The following is a 17,681-nucleotide window of genomic DNA, read 5'->3' as shown; positions in this document are numbered from 1 at the left end:
CAGTGGCATTTGTTTGATGTGACTTCCCATAATTTTCATATTTGTACATATGAAGGAACTGAGTTACGACAGTCTCATTTTTGCGACTTCCTGAGAAGTAGGGTTAATATGGTGTGAGTCATTTTTCTGCCTCCTCCTATGTAGAACTTCTGTGGTGATGAATATGTATGCTGAATAGAAGGAGCCACTGCAAGGTTAGTAAAAGTATGTGTTGCAGGGTTGGGTGGAAAGAAATAGTAGACAGTTATTGAGAACCTACCGTGTATGAGATTCATGAATACATAGGAGACCCTGATGTCATGTCTCCATTCTGTTCCGTTCCTAGGCGATCATGGAGGAAGCACTTTACTCCCACCGACGGTCACAAATGAATTTCCAGAATATGGGACCATGGAAGAAGGAGGAGGGGAAGGCCTGAGAGCCTCTCTAGACTTTGATACCAAGTCTCTGCCATGCCACCCGCCAGAGCAGCAGGGTGTCCATCTTCTTGCTGGACAAGACTCTCCGCTCAACAGTGTTACGGAAGGACCAAATAATGCCCCTCAGTGTCACCCTCAGGAACAAAGTTTACAACCCATTGACTCTTTAATTTCTGCTCTGAAAGCTACAGAAGCCAGAATAGCTTCAGGAACATTTCAGGCTACAAAGGTACTGGACAAAGATGCTAAGTTTTCAGGTCAGCAGGTGGATAAAGAGCTGAGTACTGCCAGTCATAAGCCACAGAGAGCCCATAGAGCATTCCCTGCCGGACCAGGCAGATCACCAGGTTTACCTCTTTCAGTGGAAGTACCAACGGAGGGCAATTTTTCTTTGAGCATCCAGGAGGATCTGACTGCACTCTTACCTGAAGCAGCTCAGGCAGAACTGTCCCAGATAACTAATTACAGGAAACAAGGGCCTCTCTGTGTGCAGGAGCCAGTATGTCCCATGTCCTCCCTGCGGAGCTCAACAGGGAGCCAGAACCCTGTAGACAAAGTTGGTGTTTTGAAAGATCAGAGGTCTGACCTTGGAAGAGCGCACCCTAGAGGGTGTGATTCGGGTGGCTTCTTGGGCCGCCAAGGCCGGATCAAACACGTAGAGTTTCAAGGAGTAGAGATATTATGGACAGGAGAGAAGGCGGAGACCCAGCATCCTGTAGGCTTTGAGAAATCACCGGAAAGGACAGCGTCTCCTGTGAGCAAGGAGTTTGCCAAAGGGCCAAGCTATTCCAGCTCAGCGGCTGGTTTGTGCAGCAATTCTGTTAATTTAACTGGAAGTGTTTGGGATGAAACCTGGAAAGTTCCTTCAGCAAGGCCTGGCACGAGCTTGGGGACATTGTCCCCCGTGCCACTTGCTGAGAGTGGAGAGGATGAAGTCTTCCTGCAGGAAAGCAAAGAACACCTTGAGGAGAACCTTGATACCCAGGGAGACAAAGAAAGGTGAGCTCTCGAGTTGTCATGCTATTTGTGATGCCTGGAACATGTTATCGATATTTACTGTCCTGGCTTGATGTGGGAACTCACCACACAGGTCCACAGCCTCACCTTAACAGCCAGTTTGCTTTGCAAGGTTTATTCCATTTACCTGGAGTCAACTGTGATGTTCAAAAATATTAAATGGAGAATTCTAGAAATAAATAATTCATGTTTTACATAACTTTTATTACAGTGTATTGTTACAGTTGTTCCATTTGTTATGATTATTAAATTTCTTTTATGCAGATTTAATATGCTATGGCTAATATGCAGTAACTTTATTATAGGTATGCATGTATAGGAATGAAATATTTAGGAATCGTTATAGTCTTTGGTTTCATACCAATGGCAATTTATCCCTATGCATAAATGGGAGGGCTGCCATGCTCATTGTCCTTATTGTCACAGAGTGGAAGATACATTAGTGTAATTAGGCTTTTCTTCGATTCCAGTTTCTAAGACAGGAAAGTCATCATGTCATAAAGCTGTCTTTTAGACAAGGGTCAGGGCAGCCATGCTGAAGAGACTAAACACTCCCCTTGCCGATGTGTTTTTGACATGTCTGTGGAGTCACTGCAGCCCATCTGTGGCCTTCCTCGAGTGCAGACAGTGGTTGCAGTGCAGCATGCATCCAGCCTGTAGTACAGCCTCCTTTTCTGTATATAGAGGTTTGGGCCATGCAGTTCTTGGGGGCGTGAAAGGACATCACAGAAGGTCAGAGGTGGAGTAGACTCCAATTCTCTTGTTCCGTGATATTCACAAATGAATCCCTTCTTCTCACAAATAGCATGTGTTTTGATATTTGGCCTGGGTTAAGTAAACTTGACATTTCCTGATATTTTTTAGCCTTCCTCAATATTTCTTACATCTCTTCCACAGTAGAGCCTGGTTAGATAGAAGACACAACTGTCTTTCTTCAGTCCTTCTGTTCATATCTGATCATTGCTTTTGACAAGTCATTTGTTGTGTTCTGTGCTGCTATACTTTGAATGTTAGCCTTCTTTTCATCTGTCATTCCTCACTGCACATATTAGTTTATATAAGTGGTTCTCAACCTGTGGGTCATGACCCCTCTGGGGTTGAATGACCCTTTCACAGGGATCGCCTAGGACTGTTGGAAAACACAGACATTCACACTATGATTCATAACAGTAGCAAAATTACAGTTATGAAATAGCTATGAAAATAATTTTATGGTTGTGGTTTACCACAAGAGGAACTGTATTAAAAGATCGCAGCATTAGGAAGGTTGAGAACTACTAGTTTATATGCTAAAAAATATGTCAAGCCTGAAGGAGTGTGTGTGTGTGTGTGTGTGTGTGTGTGTGTGTGTGTGTGGTATGTTTGTGTATGTGTGTGTCTTTTCCTCTGCAGTTGACACATTTAAGATGATGTTCCTTTGGAGTGACTATCAGGATCACAAAATCCCTACCTTCTATTAAAAGTAGTCTTGATATATGGCTCCTGTCTTTGCATCACTCTGAAATGTGCACTTTTACTGCTGTTCAGATTAGTAATTGATTGCTCCCCGCCTCTTCCCTCCCTTCCCCTCCCCCCTTCCCTTCCCTCCCTTCCCTTCCCTCCCTTTCCTGTCTCTCCTCTTCCCTCCTCTTCCCTTCCATTTCCTTCCCTCCTGTCCCCTCCCCATTCCCTTCCCTTCCTTCCTCTTCCCTCCCCTTCCCTTCCCTCCTCTTCCCTTTCCTTCCCTTCCTTTCTATTCCCCTCCCTCTTCTTCCTTCCCCTCCCCTCCCCTCCTCTTCTCTTTCCTCCCTTCTCTTCCCTCCCCTTCTCTCCCCTCTCCTCCTCTTCTCTTCCCTCCCCTCCCCTCCCCTCCCCTCCTCTTCCTTTTTAGTTTAAAAATGTTTTCAAGCTGCTTGTTGTGTCCCTGACCCTGTTAGATGTTGGACATAAAAGATTAGGGAAAGTACTCGAGAGAGAACCCTGGTCTGTAGACTTTAGTACTAAATATACAAATTGACCACATAAACACTGTCTGGGTACTGTGAAGGGAAAGAACAGAGATCTCCTGGAGAGATAAGCTTGAATGGAAAGAAAGAGGCTAAGTCAGGTGGCAGCTTGGGTAAGATCTTTCTGTAAACAAGTTAATTAAGTGAGACTTGAGAACTGAGGCAGTTGGCCAGAGAGAAAATTGGGAACGAGGTCTGTACAGGACCTTCGTTTTATTTTAAGACAATGAAAAAGCTTTGAGAGGGGTAAGTCCAGAAAATTATTTGGTACACAATGGAATGACAATAAATTAATACCAACAAAGACAGCCATACCATTGAGTGTGGAGTCTGCTAATACTTAGGAATCATTTATGAGACATTTAATCCTCCTCCTTATTTCTTCTTTATTTCCTATTTGAAGGAGTCTGAGGTGCAGAGAGGTCAAGTAAGTCACCTAAAATTACATAGCAAATAGGCAGCAAAGCAGTGAATCAATTCTGTGTTTTCTAACTCACTTACCTAAGTTGTCTGAATGTTCATCTTCATCTTTGAAGACCACGCTGGATATTAATTCTTCACATCTCTATGCTAACATTGATGCCCCACTCCTTCATATTCATGTCCAAGTTGTATCTAGCTTTTTATGATTTTGGCTGTCTTTGCAAATGCCATGTTTATCAGCTTTTTAAAAAATTCTTTTTTTAAGATGATAATTTTCCCCTTCTCTTCCCCTTCTCCAAACCCTCCTGTATACTCTCCTTGCTCTCTTTGAAATTCAGTCTCCTTTTTAAAAATTAATTCTTGTTACATGAGTATATACATATATGTTACATACATGTATATAATATACATATATTCTATGTATATATGTTCTTAAATACATAAATAAAACCTGCTCATTTTATATAGTGTTACTTGTATGTATGTCTTCAGGGTGGACCATATGTATTGGATTACTCATTGGTAGGAATATCAAGTTACACCCATAAAATCTCATGAGCTGAACAGGGACAACAACAGACGTGTTAATGTGGACGGGAACAGGGGTGGAAAAGCCCAGGACACCTTAACTCTACCCAAAGGACTAAAGGCAACTATGGAACACTGTGATCCAGAGAAATAGTCCTCTCCAGGGAAGAGCACAGTTGTTGGTAGCTTTTTAGAAGTTTACTTCCCTGCTGTGAGCCTGAAGTCTCCGCAGTTCTACTTTGTGTCAGCAGAGGGCAGCATCTGGACTCTGAAGGCTTCCTCCCGCAGAGCATCTGGTTTCTAAGTATTAATAGCCAGTGAGAGTTCTGTGCATTTTTTTACTGATTGTTTACTGTATCAAATTTACATTGTATTTATATGCTTCTCTTATAATTAATGATTATAGTTAAATGATCTGGTTGAAAAGAAAATTTAATATTTTTTCAAATATGTACTATTAGAAGATATAGGCATCTAGAGTTGAAACTTTATTAAATTACTTACAGATTAGTGACATGTATTAAGAATATTTTAACCTTGGGTTGGAGATGTAGCTTAGTAGTTAAGAGCACTTGTTTTTGCAGAGGACCTGGGTTCAATTCCCATAGAGGTTCACAACCATCCATAATTCCAATTTCAGAGGATCTGATATCTCCTTCTAACTTCTGTGGGCTCCAGAAATGCATGAGGCACATACATACATTCAGGCAAAACACTCACAAAATAATATAGAGAGAATATTTTAACCTAAGTAAGTTTCATATCTTCCTTCCCAAATATGTTACTAAGCTGTAAGTTTGGTGGATATAACAGATTTATACAACACAATCTTTTCTCTATGGTTGGTTGAAAGCAGGAAAGTGAAAAGAAAAAAGTTAATATTGAAAATTTTCACTTTTACTAATTTTCCAGGTTTCAGGAACAAGAGGAGCACCTTAGGGGAGGAGATGACGATATTCTTGGGCCCGGATATACGGAGGACTCCACTGATGTATACAGCAGCCAATTTGAAACCATTTTGGACAACACCTCCCTATACTACAGTGCAGAGTCATTAGAGACACTGTACTCGGAACCTGATAGCTATTTTAGCTTTGAAATGCCGCTTACGCCAATGATACAGCAGCGCATTAAAGAAGGTGGCCAGTTCTTGGAGAGGACCTCTGTGGGAGGACATCAGGATGTCTTGAGTGTGTCCGCAGACGGTGGGATCGTGATGGGCTACTCTACCGAGATCAGCAATGGACTGCATGATTCTGCCAGCTCTGTCTACAGGAAAGGCCCTCAAGAGATTGCCTCCTGGGGAAGGTAACAGTGCCATTCTCATTCATTTCCTGCTTGTGGGTTTTTTTTTTTTTTTTTTTTTTCTGGGTGGTAATCTCTCTTTGGGAAATCTATGTGGAGGGTATATTTTAAATGAATCTGGCAAGTTTCTGTGGATATGAGCAAATGATTGCGTAGATGGAAATTTGGGATTCAAGAGAATGCCAGTTACACCCTAGTGATTTGTCAAATTGAGTAGACGTTTGCTCTGATGTACAGCACTGTAGACAGCGGCTGGCGTCATAGAAAGAGCCTTTAGTCTCACGTTGGCAAGGTATTTACTCCCTCTGTCTTACCATGGACATCCATCTTGAGATAAAAACGACAGCCGAGGCAGGGTACGTGCTCCACGGCTGTCAATCTGGCGTTGCGCGTCTCCTTATGGATATCCGTCATTTCACCTACTTTTCCTGCCACCTTGGTTCCTCGGTCTGCCGTTTAGCATCTCTGTCAGCAGGAAGGGAAAGCTACACCTTGTAAGTTTTAGGAGTTTAGTTTTGAAATGTGTTTTCTATGTGTGTATCTGGAGATGGGAAGGTTAAATGAGGACAAGTACTCTAGAGGTGTATGAAAAATGTCAATGCTTTTCTCCTTGAAATTCTGTTCACATTGCAGCTCTCCAGTGAATCTCTCTTTTCCAACAGTCTGCCATGTGCTCGAAGCAGAGTTTTCAGGACCTTTGGAGGGACAGATTCAGAACCGGCACATTTCAATGCTATAGTTGTGTTTCCCTGTGGAATGTGTAGTGATTGCCTTGGGTCATGGTGAGCTAATGAAAAGTACACAAGTCTCAAAAGGACAAGGTTTTACCTGACCTAGTGATTCATTCTGAAACCTGGTTTGATTTTGTTTTCAAAATAGGGATAGTGATACCCTGTGCACTGTATAGCTACGAGAATTAAAGGGTTAATAGAGCTGAAAGCACCTAGCAAAGGCTCTGACTGCCACATTTAGACTCTCTGTATCATGAAGAGGGGTGCCCCTCTTTAAGAGAAGGATGTCTCCAGGGGTGTGTCACTGGGAGAAGAGTGCCCCCCAAAAAAGGGGATTTTTGAGAGCAAGCATTCCTAGAAGAGAGGTGTGCCTGTGAGCAGAATGTTCCTGGAGTGTCTCTGGCTGCATTGTCCTGGAGAAAGAAATGTGTCGGTCTCTCAATAGTGAGTGCCACTTTAGTCTCTTGTGACTGTAAATTTTGATAAAATGCTGTAGATCATGTATGTAAAAGAATTTCGATGTATCTCCAACCCAACTTTCTGGGGCATATAGAAGGTTTTTATGTTGCAGACAACATTAGGTCAAGAGCTAAGGTGGTTTGCAAAGGCTGTGACCTCTACCACAGAAGCCCCAGGAAAGATGTCAGGGAAGATAACAGATCAGAGCCAGTGGGCAGCCCAGAAAAGATGGATGGAAGGCTTCTTCATTTGTAGCTTCTGTACCTCGACATGGAAGAAATAATAATCACTTGGTGGCATAGGTGCTGTCTTAACTAGGATTACTTTTGTTGTGATGAAACATCGTGACTAAAAGCAACTTGGGGAGAAAGGGCTTATTTCACTTACAGTTCCATGTAGTAGTTCATCATCAGAAGCAATGGTAGGGACTTGAGTGGGGCAGGAACCTGGAGGCAAGAGCTAATGTAGAGACCACGGAGGGGTGCTGCTTACTGGCTTACTCATCATGGTTTGCTCAGCCAGTTTTCTTAGAGAACCCAGGACCACCAACCCAGGGATGGCACCACCCACAGTGGGCTGGACCCTTCCCCATCAATCAGTAATTAAGAAAACGCCCTATTGCCACATCTTATGGAGGCATTTTCTCAGCTGAGGTTCCCTCCTTTCAGAGAACTCTAGCTTGTGTCAAGTCGACACAGAAGTAGCAAGCACAGGTCCCAATCCTCAGTACGGACAGAGTTAAGGACTTAGAGTCTGAGTAGCTCCTAGTGTTTTACCATGTCAGAATCGATAATGATGTCTGTTGGTTGAGGTAAAAGGTCAGCTATGTCACCTGCCTGTTGCAAAAGACCAAATCCCAGTGCGGAAAGAAGTATCTAAGAGGAGCTTCCTCCTGCAGGACTCCTGACCAGGTCACCCATCCCTTCCGTGTGCACTGCCAGTGCCTGGGCCCGGGCAGCTTGCTGGGCACTTCTTTTTAGTGTTCTTTGAGTTGTCTCAAGGGAATAGGTAGATAGAGGTAGACAGAGTTTTACAGCTTGAAAGGGACCTTATAAAACATTATTTATAACAACAACAATAACAACAAACCAGTGTCCTGGTTTGGCTGGGGGAATCACCCAAAGCCATGTGACTTGGTAGTGACAGATCCCATACCTGACTTCAGGCTGCTTAACTGCTAGATGAGTGTTTTCACTGTCCTGTACTTCCAGGTCTTTTATATAATTATTATTTTTACATGACAGTTATTTCTTTCTTGTTCTCTTTCCTTTCTATACAGACAGATGTCTGAATTGGTCTATTTTCAAGAACTTAGTTCCAAATGCTTAACTGGTTGCTACTGTTTTTGTTGTTAGTGTCATTTGTGGTGTGTGTGTGTGTGGGGGGGGGTGTGCATGTGTATATGTGTGCATGTGTATGTGTGTGTGCATGTGTATGTGTGTGTGTGTGTGTGTGTGTGTGTGTGTGCATGTGTGTGTAGGAGAATTGTTTGGGAGTGGTCACTGTAACAGAAGTCCCTTTGCTCTTTCAATTTTGGTAGCTAGGAGGAGATGACATTTCCCTGCTACTCTCCCACATATGTCAAAGAAGAAAATTCCTTAGAACTCTCATATTCCAATATTTAGCTGGGAAGGTTCACTGTTTGAGTACTTATCCTACTCTATGTATTTTGAAGTATTATATAAATAAAGAAGTCTGCTGAGGTCTTGGATCCACTTTGGACAGGAACAGTTAAATTCATCCAGGATGCTCTGACTGTCTGCTGGCTAGGAAGCTGCCTGTCAGCAGGAAATAGCTCACCTCGCCCTGCTATGTAATGCAATATTTTTAATGAAGGAGCGAAGAGTAGCATTCTCTCCCTTAGTGGTCCAGCTGGGGAGCCTCAGGCCCCCAGGGTTCAGCAGTGCTGTGTGAAGTCCAGTCACATGGCTCCAGAATTAGAAAGGATAATTAGAGACTTACAGTCACACATGTCCCCATGGGTTCCTTTGTGTCTGGGTGTTTCTCTCTCGCATGCCTATCAGCCGAGGACCACAACTCCAGCCAGTAAGTTCTGTCTGACCTGAAGACACAAATGTCATGTCATCAACAGTCATGGTGAATAATGTCCTTTTCTGTTGAGCTTGGGTTTGGTTTGGACAGAGGCAAAGAGAGATTGCAAATACAGGAATCTGTCAGCAGCTTCTTTTCTGGTTCTCTCAACTCTAAGAAACTGCCTTTAAAATATGCTTTGTAGTGTGAAAAGTACGTTTTACATCTCAGCTTCTTAGATTTTTCTCTCAGGATAGGAGTTCGGCAGCGGAGGTGAATTGCATCTGTGAGCAGCTGATATGCCTGAGGGAAGTGCTTCCCTGTTCAGTACCCTGAAGTTGATAACTGTGGGGTTTTTTGCCGCCTTGCCTTCTTGCTCTTCCTCCTCCTTCCTTTCCAATGGAATGCTATGCTATTTCTTCTGAAGCCTTTTTCTTTCCTCGGTGCCTTTCTGCTTGGGAAGACGTAACTTGAAATAGCAGTGATAAGGAAATTGGTTGAAGTATAATTTAAAAAAAAATTAGCATCCCAGTTTGAAAGCTGAAAGGAATCTCCATATGCCTAATTGTTAAAGTAAGAGAATACAATGATGTGGTGTTAGTTAAGCTGGCGCTAGAGTAAAATGTTAGTTTTATTGGGTCTCAGAAGGCTTCTGGAACTCTGAGCTTCTTATCTGTGCTTAGGGATAGGATACTCAGCTGCCTCCTGGGTTAGTGGTGGGTGGATGTGGCTCCAGTGATCTCTTACAGCTTTTTTATGGTCTATAAAGTTTGGTCTCTGCAGAAAAGGAGGTACTCATTTTTGTCTTCCTAACCTTCCGAAGTGGCTGTAGTGATGACGTTAGTATTTTCCCACTTGAGAGTTCCTGTAAAGTTCACAGTCAGTCTAACCTGACTTTGAACCTTAGTTATCTAGTAGGGCGGTATGTATTTGTTAGTTATTTGGCAGGTGTGAATATGTATTGTTTATAAAGTCTACGAATCTCCCCCTAGTGGAAAATGAAGTGAATAGTAACTGTTGCCAAGGAAGAAATAAGGAAAGAGATGAAGGGAAAGAAAACCAAGAGCGGACAGAGTGGCTGCTGTGTCTGATGCTAGGGCAGTGAATGAGATCACTGCTAACTAGAGGGGTGGCCTGGAGTCAAGCGGCCACCCCTCAACCCTCCAGCTGCCCTCAGAGCGCTCAGCACAGACTGCCCAGCCCTGAGCGTGCAGAGGCTTCCTGCAACATCACTTTTCTATACAAAGCATTATTCACCAAGGGGGCAGTAGGGTCGGGGGGTGGGACATAAACTTCGGGATTGTGGGCCTTTTCATCTTGGCATTCCATCTTTTCGTTTGTGGAAACTGATTCCTTATTGATAACGTAGAAATATCCCTACCAACCAACTTAGCTTGGGTATATGAATTTGCTGAGTAATTGTCCGAAAAATAATAGGAAAGTAGATAAGAAAAATCTTGGTAAAGAAAAAAAAAAAAGCACAAAGATTGGGTCAGTGTTTCAATATGGGGCAGGTGGGGTTGGTCAAAGTGACTTTAGATTTCATGCATGGATGACTCACAGTATCCAGAAACTCTCATATTCAGTTAAGGGCAGAATCGCTATTTGTAGGCGTCACCTGGCGAGTTCGGCTTTGAACACGTTGCGTTTGAGACGTGCAATGATGAAAGGCTGGTGGAATGTAGGACTGAAGGTCCCTGGGGAGACCGTGGAATCACCCTTTTAGTGACTTGCAGTTTTCAAAGGTCATGGGATGAGTGAGGCTGCTTACACATAGGAGAGCTTGGGTGATCATGGTGTGTCCTTAATTTTTATACAAAATGTCGTTTACAAGGGCTTTGCATATTTTGGTCCAAGGGTTGAGATGTTGGCTCCTTGGATGTCTTTTATGAAACACAACTTCAGGTGATAAAGGTCCGTGGAGGAGGTGGGAGTTCTGACAAGGAGTCATGACTTTAAATGAAAAACTTGAAGGTTTCATTTCTCGTGGCTGAGATGCTGTAACATCCTTTATCCAACCTCGGTGTAATGTTTTTGTTGTCATTTTTTGGTGGTGGAGATTTTTACATTCTAATCTAATCTAATCCAATCTAATCTAATAGATGTTACTATTTTAATTCAGAATTAATTAGCTTCTCAATCAAAATACATAGAGCCAGGCCTGGTTGTACATGTCAGGATCCCAGCATGCAAGAGGATTAGGAGTTTAAGACCAGCCTCAACTACCGAGTGAGTTCAAGGTTCACCTGTCCTGGCCTACGTGAGATACTTCCTCAAAAGACTAAAAGCAGTTTGTAAGAAAAATGGAAAATTGAGAATACAGTTGCATTTTTCTAGAACAAACACGAACTTGTGACTTTCTGCTTTGTACAGATTCTGTCAGGGATTCCTGAATGCGTATGCTGGGCAAATGTAGAGAAAAGCATTTCGGTGTTTACTTTCTTCAGCTTGAAACAGGCTCTTTGCAATTACCATCAATGGATTTGCAAAACACAATCTACCCATCCATTAGTGCTGACGCAGCGGCACAGTGAGCTGAGGAACAGTACCAACAGATGGCTTGACAATCCTAAGCCATTTCTCCCACACAGTAGCAACGGTATAAGACCTTCACATGATGCTTGATGGAGTTCATGACGCAGTAAGATGTCAGCTTGTGCTTTTAGCTGAAGGGTAGCAAACACCAGCCGAGTCGTAGGCTATCACTTTAAAGACAGAGGAGGTAATTTATATTTTCCTTGGTTCAAAGATCCTTATAGATTAGTTTTGCCACGTATGGCTTAAGCACATCTTCATACTGACAAAGGAACCCTCTGAGGCAGAGATGCTTAAAAGGCAGAATAGAAACTCTTCTCTTTCAGCGTGCGCACATGTGCGTGTGTGCACACACACACACACACATGCACACGCACTTACACATGTTGAAGTTTCAGACTCACTGGGCCATAGAGCATCTTTGATCTGTATAATTGTAGAATTACAGTTCTCAACACTGAGGGCTCATTAGAAATACGGGCATCACTCTCAATTTCTGGTTCTCCAAAGATTCTGGACTGTTTTCATTCTAGAGGGGCACCTGGACATTGACAGCTTGTCAGGTGATTGTGATGTGCAGCCTGGGTTGTCAAGCCTCCTGCCACTCCTAGGTGTGGTCCTCAGGCTAGCAGCATAGACATAAGCTTTGGGTATCCCAGACCTCCCTCTGAACCCACTTAGTTGCATTTGCATTCCTGTGGGATATGTAAGCACTTTGAAGTTTAAGAGGAACTCACTGGAACCTGATTAGAGGCAGAGTACAAAGTTAAGCAGCACAGAGTCCTTGCAGGCCTGTTATAGGTAATGTGCTTGTGGTGGGGAGAATCTTCCCTGCAGAGCTGAGTAAAAGTGAATGTTCTTTCTATGAACATGAAATGATCTTTTGTGGGCGGTGGTGGTACACGCCTTTAATCCTAGCACTCGAGGGAGGCAGAGTCAGGCAGATCTCTGTGAGTTCGAGGCCAGCCTGGTCTACAGAGAGAGATCCAAGACAGGCACCAAAACTACACAGAGAAACCCTGTCTCGAAAAACCAAAAAAGAAAAGAAAGAAAAAAAGTATAGGGCTGGAGGGCTGGAGAGATGGCTCAGAGGTTAAGAGTACTGGCTGATCTTCCAGAGGTTCTGAGTTCAATTCCCAGCATCCACATGGTGGCACACACCCATCTGTATTAAGATCTGGTGCCCTCTTCTGGCCTGCAGGGACACATGCAAACAGAACACTGTATACATAATAAATAAATAAATCTTTTTTTAAAAAAAGAAATGACCTTTTCTATATCTGGTAAAGTACAAATGGTGCTCACGTTTCCTCTAGAAATATAGGGGCCGCCTTCTTTCCCATCCAGGAAAACAGTGTTATGATCTGGCTCCTGAGTATCATCTTCCGGAGCTTGGTTGCTAGCCTGTGGTGCTGTTGGGAGGTGGGTGAACCTTTGAGAGCAGGGCCTAGTGGAGGAAGTGAGTCCTGAGAGGAAGGGCATGCTCTTCATAGGGATGGTAGAACTCTATCCTTCCTTCCTTCAGCCTTCATGAGGTGAGTGAGCAGTTTTGTTGGCCTCATGCACTCCCATATGCTATGTGGTCTTGCCTTGCCGCAGATACAAAGCAGTGGGATTACACTAAAACCCGTGAAACTGAGCCCAAATAAATCTTTCCTCTTTTCAAATTGTCTAAGGCATTTTTTCACAGTGGTGGGAATGCTGTCTATTATGTTTGATAGTGAAGTGTGCGTAATTTTAAGTTCACATTTCATCCTCATTTTTTCTTATTCCAGATAACATCTTAACCATATAGTATGAATTAACAATTTACTAAAATGTTGTGAGTCTTCAACATTTATATTGTCAGTAATAATAGAGTTTGAATTATCTTTACAGTATTCTGAAAGTCATCCTAGATGAATGAACTGTGGTAAAATGGAGTTATATTATATATGTGTAATAATAACTCTAAGTCTTAGATTACTTGAAGGTAAGGAGTTATAATAGCAGTTTTTTATTGCCTTTTAAATACTTAATAACGTCAGTTTAACACAAACACTGTGACATTTTCTGGCCAAGATTAATATTTTAGTCTTTAGGGTAGAGAGGAGAAGAGATATTGAATGAATTAATTATATTGTGAAACAAAATCTTAGAAATACATATCACTTGGCAATCACTTAGGTATTTTAGGGTTTCCATCTCACCTACTAGGCTATAAACTTCTCAGGTCTTATTTTGGGGCCCTAGAGGCCCTCTGGTGCAGTGGTGGGAATGCATTGGACTTTTGCTCTTCCCTGAGGAACTCAAGGAGCAACTGTTCTCCACTGCTCACAGCTAACTCCAGTGCTGGGCCTGGGGAGCCAGGCTGAGGCCCCCGACCAGGATGCTTACAATGTGATGTCACAGACAGTGTCCTGGAAGTGTTGCTTTGTGAGGTGGACTTTGAAGGAGGTGGCTGTATGGCACTGGTTGTGGTGGTATGAGACAGGGTGGAAAGACAGAACAGGGTAAGGAGAGACAGACAGAATGACAGACACAGAGACTTTGGTAGAACCAGTAGCCACTGCTTAGATTTTGGCAACTGGGAGTTGGGAACAAAAGCTTCTTTTCCTGTTTGTTACTCTCCATGCTGAGCAGGTGCTGCTTCTCTTAAAAATGAAGATATCAGCCGGGCGGTGGTGGCGCACGCCTTTAATCCCAGCACTCGGGAGGCAGAGCCAGGCGGATCTCTGTGAGTTCGAGGCCAGCCTGGACTACCAAGTGAGTTCCAGGAAAGGCGCAAAGCTACACAGAGAAACCCTGTCTCGAAAAACCAAAAAAAAAAAAAAAAAAAAAAAAAAAAATGAAGATATCACACAGGTGATCTTCTCCAAGTTAGGGAACATTGTAGACATGGCATACAGTGCAGGAAATAGCCAGCCTGTGGTTTCAGCCTTCAGTTCAGGAGAGAAAGCCTCACACCTGGAGTGCAGACTCAGGACCACTCTCACCTCTTTTCCTCCTTGAGGCACGGTAACTGGCGCGTTGATGTGTATCGTTCCTGTTGGACACGTGTCCATCAAGATTAGGTTGTGTCTTTTCACATGTGTTTAGACTGTATACGGATGTCATCTCTGTTTCCTGTGATATTACTGGTTTTTTTCTCAACATTGGAAATGCATTTATTTACTTTAAAGCCCCGACATACCCGTTCATTGACATGGAGTAGTCATTATATGGATGCATTATAATGATGCTTCTGTTTTCTTATATTATTATTTTTGTTTTCTCTAACAGCATAACAATGTACACTTACTCTTATATAACACACAGCTTCCTGTGTAAACATGGGAATGTTTCTCTAGGCCTGGGTGCATATTCAGGAATAAAAATTGATGTATGGAAAGTATAATCTTTTTTTTTTTTTTTGGTGCATCACTCTTGAAAGTGCATACTACGTTTTCTTTGAGTGTGTGTGATTTTATGTGTTTTTGTTTATAAGGTAACTCTTAGTTCTTCCTCCTCTTCCCACCTCAACAAAATAGCGTAGGTGAAAGGAAAATAGCCAAAAAATCATTGCGGCCAACTGAGTCCCCTTTCCCTTTAGGAGCTCTGGTAGAGACTCTGGCATCCATTAGTTGAGTCTGGAGGCTGTGTCTGGATCAGATTGCTCAGTTGCTCTTGTCCCTGTTCTCAGGCAGATGCTTTTGTGGCAGTTGTTGTCTGTGTCTGACAGCTGTGAGTGTGCCTTGTCCACTTCTGGCCGACTAAAGCAGAATTTGAACAGAAGGACAGTAAATATTTTCACAATATGATTGCAGAGAAACGGAAACAAAGTTAGAATGAAAACAGAAAAACACCAGCCGCCCAAGTGTATATATCAAACATGCCTTAACTAGTTCCCAACAAAATGAACTAGATCTGTTTTGTAGGCTAGTTCAAGGTGAACATATGAGCTATTAAAAATTCTGTCCTTTTAACAAAGCACTGCCAAAACCCTGTGCTCTTATAAAAGACGGTGCTCAAGTAACATACTTTAGCATGGTGTTGACGGAACATCATTTTGCCCCATTAACGACGACCACTCTAATTATGCTCAAACATCTGCTGTGTCTCCTTGTCACTAGCTCTCCTCTGGCTTTTAAAGAGTTAAGTGGGAGGTTTGTGAGGTCATGCGTGACTTCACTGGGTCTGGACTTTTGAAGTAGAGCTGTTGGAGGGAAGCTGCCTGTTTAGAGGGAAGGGCTGGGAAGAAGAGGGGGCAGGACTCCTTCAACTTCTTTCAAGTTCTTATCCCACAGGCAGCCCCCAGGGATCCAGCGGCATTCTGGGAGTCAGTGTGTAGCAGCGGGTACTCACCCAGAAGCTGCTTCAGAAGTCCGTTAAAAGAGCCCTTACCGGAGATGAAAGTTTGCCAAGCAGATGGAACAGAAGCGTTCTCTTCCTTTCCTGACAGATTCATGGGGCAGACTTTACTGACAGAGGTAACAGGAATTTGGGTTGATTGCCTTTGTCTGGTCCCTGGTCCGGATTATGCACAAATGTAGTTATAGAAAATTCCTTGGACTTGAAAACATTTAATTTCAAATACTGTAAGGCAGTCTTGGCCAAATACTTAAAATGCCTTTTTATGTTGTCAGTAAAGCTGACAGAAATGAGGAAGGTACATTTTGCAGGGTAGTGCTTGGGCAGGGACAGAGTTTCCTTGGTGGAGCCACGTTGATGTCTGAGGTGATTATCCATAGCTTGGTGCTCTTAGATTGTGGATGCGTTTTTAGAAACTCTGTGAAACTTCTAGCAGGCAGAGGTGATCAGTTAGGGCTTGCTCATTTAGTGAGCCATTCTGTTTCCTGAGGCTGCTGTTCTTATTGTGTAACTGCTCTGAAAAGAAAGTTGGCTTTGCAGTTAATAGAAAAAATGATTTGTGTTGGAATGCTGGAGTAGGTTTGCTACTTCAAAGGCTACCCAGTTATCTATGGAAAAAGTATCTTCCAGCTCTACAGTTTATTTCTATAAAGGTTGTGTTCAACAGACAGACAGCATAAGGGACCACAGTGACATTGAAGAATAGGGCATGAGTGAGTGTGGCCCATTGATAATTCCACCCATCCTCAAGATACTCAGATCAGAAGACTCATCCAGCAAAACCCGAGAGCACCAGCCCCTCAATTCTCAGGATAATGAGCCGATTACATTAAAAGGCATGTTTGTGTGTATGTATTGGTCAGGTTGGCATTTCTTGACTTGATCACAGATAGTTTTTTTAGTTCCTATTTATAATAATTTACAATACCATTTGTTTTATTGGCCAATTTGTATCAAGTTTGACCTCCTGTATCTGGATATTTTGTTTCACTTTCCTCATAGTAAAAGAATAATAGAAAATGCACTGAATATGTTTGTGGGAGGCATAGTCCAGTGGTTAGCAGTCACAGGCCAATAGCTTTAAAATTTCCCTCTGGTTCATAGGGTTTGGCCTCTCATAAGTTACTGAAGCACTCTGGAAGCTCAGTTTCTACACATTAAAATGTGGATGAAAATGGTACTTATTCTAAGGGATGGTTATTGTGAAGAATAAGTACAGAACGTGGAAGCACTTGCCATATTTTGTCTACACTAGGAAAAGCTCAATAAATGTGAACTTGGGCTACTATTGCTATGTTTAATTGTGTTTCCTTATGTCAGGCACGCAAGAGTACTTGGTTAGGGACACTAGTAAAATGTGGAAGAGCTTACATTGTCAAGATATAGGGGCTTTGTGGTCAGGCTCTGGGTAGCACTTCTACCACACCCGCCTGTCAGTCTCTTCTCTGATGCAGCCTCCCATGCAAGGTTACCAGAGAGAAGGGGGTGAGGGTCGCAAGTGCAAATCCATCAGTACTTGTGAAAACTCCTGGCGGCTGGGCTGTGATGGCATGCCAGTTTTCGCATCTTTGAATGTGGGGAACAGAGCTGTATGAGTATCTTAGATACTCAGAGGTGGCCTGGGGTGCACTTGAGGTGTTAGGTAGAAAGGGCTGCTGGAGGGTGGGCAATGATCCTGTGTCCTCTCCCCAGATGCAAGTTCCTCTGCTGGGCAGTGGCAACTGTTTTTATAGGCTTATCTGTAGCTCCAGCTTTGCCCTTTGGCTCTCCTCACTCCAAGGGCTGGCAGTTCCGCAGCAGTATGAACTATGTATAGTTTCTTAGTTCCTGGTCTGTTGTTATGGATAACATATTTATCATTATTGAGACTAAACAAAATTTGTGGAAATGCCTAGCACAGAGTAAGTACTAAATCTATT

The 17,681-nt window shown here is 42.9% G+C and overlaps 1 protein-coding gene and 1 long non-coding RNA gene across 8 annotated transcripts in view; one reads left to right on the top strand and one right to left on the bottom strand.

Moving 5' to 3' along the window:
- Psd3 (pleckstrin and Sec7 domain containing 3) overlaps window positions 1-17,681 on the top strand; it is a 383,054-nt gene that overhangs the window by 108,656 nt on the left and 256,717 nt on the right. For 5 of the 7 annotated variants that reach the window (XM_059244224.1, XM_059244226.1, XM_059244225.1 and 2 more), the window contains exons 3-4: window positions 326-1,418; window positions 5,285-5,680. In XM_059244224.1, the coding sequence (XP_059100207.1) occupies window positions 326-1,418; window positions 5,285-5,680 (1,489 nt within the window). Of the gene's footprint in view, window positions 1-325; window positions 1,419-5,284; window positions 5,681-13,856; window positions 13,926-15,733; window positions 15,882-17,681 lie in introns of those variants that run through there. The other 2 variants (XM_059244229.1, XM_059244231.1) reach the window with 2 other exon arrangements.
- LOC131894082 (uncharacterized) lies at window positions 8,680-11,958 on the bottom strand. Its single transcript, XR_009374841.1, has 2 exons — window positions 11,815-11,958; window positions 8,680-8,929 (listed from the first exon to the last, which is right to left on the bottom strand). It is a non-coding gene; the product is annotated as an uncharacterized LOC131894082 (long non-coding RNA).

The sequence above is a fragment of the Peromyscus eremicus genome, chromosome 17, assembly GCF_949786415.1.
Source record: "Peromyscus eremicus chromosome 17, PerEre_H2_v1, whole genome shotgun sequence".
NCBI classification, from domain to species: Eukaryota; Metazoa; Chordata; class Mammalia; order Rodentia; family Cricetidae; genus Peromyscus; species Peromyscus eremicus.
Note: the sequence above shows the minus strand (reverse complement) of the source record. Positions and strands in the feature narration are given on the sequence as shown.